Source organism: Plasmodium inui (assembly GCF_000524495.1).
Source record: "Plasmodium inui San Antonio 1 unplaced genomic scaffold supercont1.13, whole genome shotgun sequence".
Classification (NCBI taxonomy): Eukaryota; Apicomplexa; class Aconoidasida; order Haemosporida; family Plasmodiidae; genus Plasmodium; species Plasmodium inui.
This window is the reverse complement of record NW_008481847.1, coordinates 462,854-466,386: the sequence shown is the minus strand read 5'-3', so window position 1 is coordinate 466,386 and position 3,533 is coordinate 462,854. Positions and strand designations below refer to the sequence as shown.

Genomic DNA, 3,533 nt, shown 5'->3' with positions numbered 1-3,533 from the left:
ATTCTAGAATATACAAACATCTCTCAGTTGGTCAAAAGGAAAAATAAATTTGAAATGATTAGGAAGAGAGCATATTTCTATACATATCACAACTGACATGGGATTATGTTCACTAAAAACTCCCAGTTAAGAATAAGATAGTCCAAATCGGCAAACAAATTGAATTAAATGCGAATCGCGATTTCTGAATAATATTTCAAAAAAAAAAACATAAAATATAGGCACATAATATTCGTGCTGCTCCCCGAAAAGTACCGCGATGCCTTTGAATCTGTTATTTCTTTTATACAGTTATGTGCAGATGCACGCGGAGCTTACCTGTTATAATTCGCAGCCACATGTGCCTTGTATATTGACATATTCTTTCTTTCCAACTTAATTTTATTTACGAATATTTGTTAATTTTTCTGTTCTTTATTTTGATTCAATTCATTCGTTTTCAAATTCCATATGATTCTGTTTTTATATCTCATTCTTTCTTTCTTTTAAGGAAATGAGTTACGCGCGATTGGTAAATCATGAACCGTGGAATTACGTAGAATACTCTGCCGCAAATTATCCGCGCATTAAGACGCCAGATGATCGAAATGATTATGCTCTTACTGAGTCCCCCTACAGTCTAAATAACGTTATATATAAAAAGGGGGAAGATTTTTCCAAATTAAAAAATTATTCCTGTTTCCCCTTTGATGACAATCATCAAAGAAACAAAAATAAAATAAATCCAATTTATGTGAGTAAAACAATCCAGAAAACTATAATCCCCATGTGTAAAATAAAGGTGACGGGGAATATACAAGAAAAAACACAACTTCCATGACAGACCTCTGACCAGTAATGACACATCTGGTCAGGATTAATACCTCTATAATTACAACGTGAAATACAACGAGAAAGAATAGCTAACACTAACTGTAAGGACGCCGAACGTGGTAAGTTCTCCGCAATTTACAAGAGAAAATGTGTTATATTTGTACAAAAGAAAGATAGATTTTAAACAGGCTGTTAAGACCTAAAAAAGAAGTAAATACATTTTAAATGATTATATACTTTCATGTATAAAATCACAAGCGGATATCTTAAGACATTATGTGCTAGTGCAACGAATAAAATTTCTGATTCTGTAATTGAAACGATAGCGCTGAATGCAAACGAAAGAAGGTTCATCACACCAATTAATATATGTAAGGAATTCCGTACCTACATATATTTCTCCCTAGCTGTGAAAAATCCGGTATACATTAAAAGAGATGGAAGTTCGCAATGAAGTATCCCCTTATCTGATGCAGAAATAGCCGCTGTCAACATTTCCTCATATATTTCACTGTTGGTGTCTCCACCCGTTTTCACTTTGTGTTTTTCGCGTGGATTCCCTCTCTGTGAAAATTTTCTTAGGCACTGTTCTCTGTTCACTTGTACTCGTCTCGTCGAGTCACGCGGTGTCACTCCTCTTCGCATGTTTCCTTTCATCTTTTCATATACTTCTCATTATTCATACTATTGTTACGATCTTCTCAGGAAAATTCGGCCTCTTACACGATCACTATTACATGTACAAAGTGCTACGCCTTCTCTTCATATGTACACACTCTCAATCTCCTATAATTTAAGAAAAGAAACAGAAGCGTCATAAGGCTTAATAGTTCTTGTTCATAGTTACTTCAACTACATGTACTGGCTATGGCGTCGAAGCCCTTATATATGATTTGTAGAGAGTTGATGTATTGGCAGCATAGTTATGAAGTCTATTTTTTTCTCATTTATATCTCTTTCTCCTACATAATTACCAAATAGTTGAAAATTACTATTTCTTCCTATAAATATCCTCCTCTTATTAAAAGGCTCTTTATGAAATTTATTAACATCTACCGAAATTTACATGTAAGGATCACTCTAAGAAGCGACTGGCTTCTTCGTCATTTCTCCCATTCTTCTATACTTTCCTCAGTTCGGGTTCAAGCACAGTTAACACTACGGATAGAGACGTTCCATTTGAGGAAACCTATGAGCATCTTTTTACTTTTTCAAATTACACACAGCTCGTCTTGCAGTGTTCAAAAAAGAACACCATATTATAACTAATTCTAATTACAATGCATTCGGCGAACCTGAATCTACTCTATAACTTCATATAAATGGGCTAAATAGGTGGGATTATTCCTTTGGAATCACTCCGAATCTATTCTGGAAATAAAATTCTTATACTATGACTTATCATTAGGATCTACATGCTTTCAGAGTATCCCGTTCTCTGGTTTCCTTAAATTGACATAGACCATATCTAAATAGATTCCTTATAGCGTAAGTTAAGAGAAAAGTCCCAAATCCTGTCAAATGGTCTGCCATTTTGAGCATATGTCCCGCTCAAAATTAAAATGTACATATTCTTTATCCTGTGTTCCATAACGCCTAATTCCTTCATTAATCCTCAAATATATCCCAAAGACATTATTCATGCTCCTATACTGATAATACAAGACATAAAATGAGATTCCAATATAATTATAGAAACAGGGGTCCTGACGCATACAACTTAAAATTGTATTATTACATATTACAATTATTAAGTACAGACATGAACGCCCATAATCGTGTCCATTAATACTTATGGGATGTCCTCCCTAAATCAGATGCATATTTATACAGTATGTACGTGCAAGATCATAATAGCACATTAGGAATATCTCCTTTAATATGATCCACTTCTTAGAGGGAAACCTATCTTAAAATCACTACCAGAATTTCGCCCTCTACTTTATACATATACCAAGGGCATTACCCCTCATTTGAGAATCCCTTTCCACAGTAAGGAACAGTAGCGGCTCCGTACAGTATTCATATTGACTTTGTCAGTTCTCAGCTTAGATAAAGAGACTCATACTTCTCTAGAAAATATTTAATGGAAAGAATGAAAACTCTTCCTATGCATCATAAGATGCCAGTACCACCCTGCATGAATGGACTGATTCATAAAAATTCCTCCTAAATAAATATAGATACTTCCATTAATAATTACATTAACGCGCACAAATAAAATATATTAATAGACGCTTAACCTATCCTCCCTAATTCCTAATAATCACATTTAAGCCGGATGCCACTATTCTTCATACATAAGCAGCAGTTGACCATATATAATTTTACGGATAATAGTTTATACACAACATAATTAACAAGTACTGGAGAGATTATAAAGAATCGGGCTATGCCTGCTCATATACTATCATTATAGTGAAGAGTCCATTTTAGTAAAGAAAACATACACCAGAAGATTCCTTCAAACCACTGAATGCCTGTTATATTCTTATCTGAACAGGGGATGCGCCTATCTCTTCCCTTAGGTGGCGGTTCATGCTTCCTCTAAATTTCTTTCTAATTTTCATAGAAGGCTTCCTCCATGCGCATACAAATAGATATACAAATTGAATATCGCAAATTGACAACCAATAGAGAACATTTAAAATATTCTTATCAGAGAGTGGGAAAACATTCTCTTGCAGGTTAATAGTAAACATGCTAAGAGCAATCTCGAG

The 3,533-nt window shown here is 34.3% G+C and overlaps 1 protein-coding gene across 1 annotated transcript; it reads left to right on the top strand.

Annotated features, from left to right (window-relative positions):
* Positions 1 to 493: 493 nt before the first annotated feature.
* Positions 494 to 820, top strand: C922_03297 (hypothetical protein; the record flags this gene model as incomplete). The annotated part of the gene is made up of 1 exon (XM_008818889.1): positions 494 to 820. One exon carries the CDS (start codon positions 494 to 496, stop codon positions 818 to 820), a length of 327 nt encoding a protein of 108 aa, XP_008817111.1.
* Between the last annotated feature and the right edge of the window lie 2,713 nt (positions 821 to 3,533).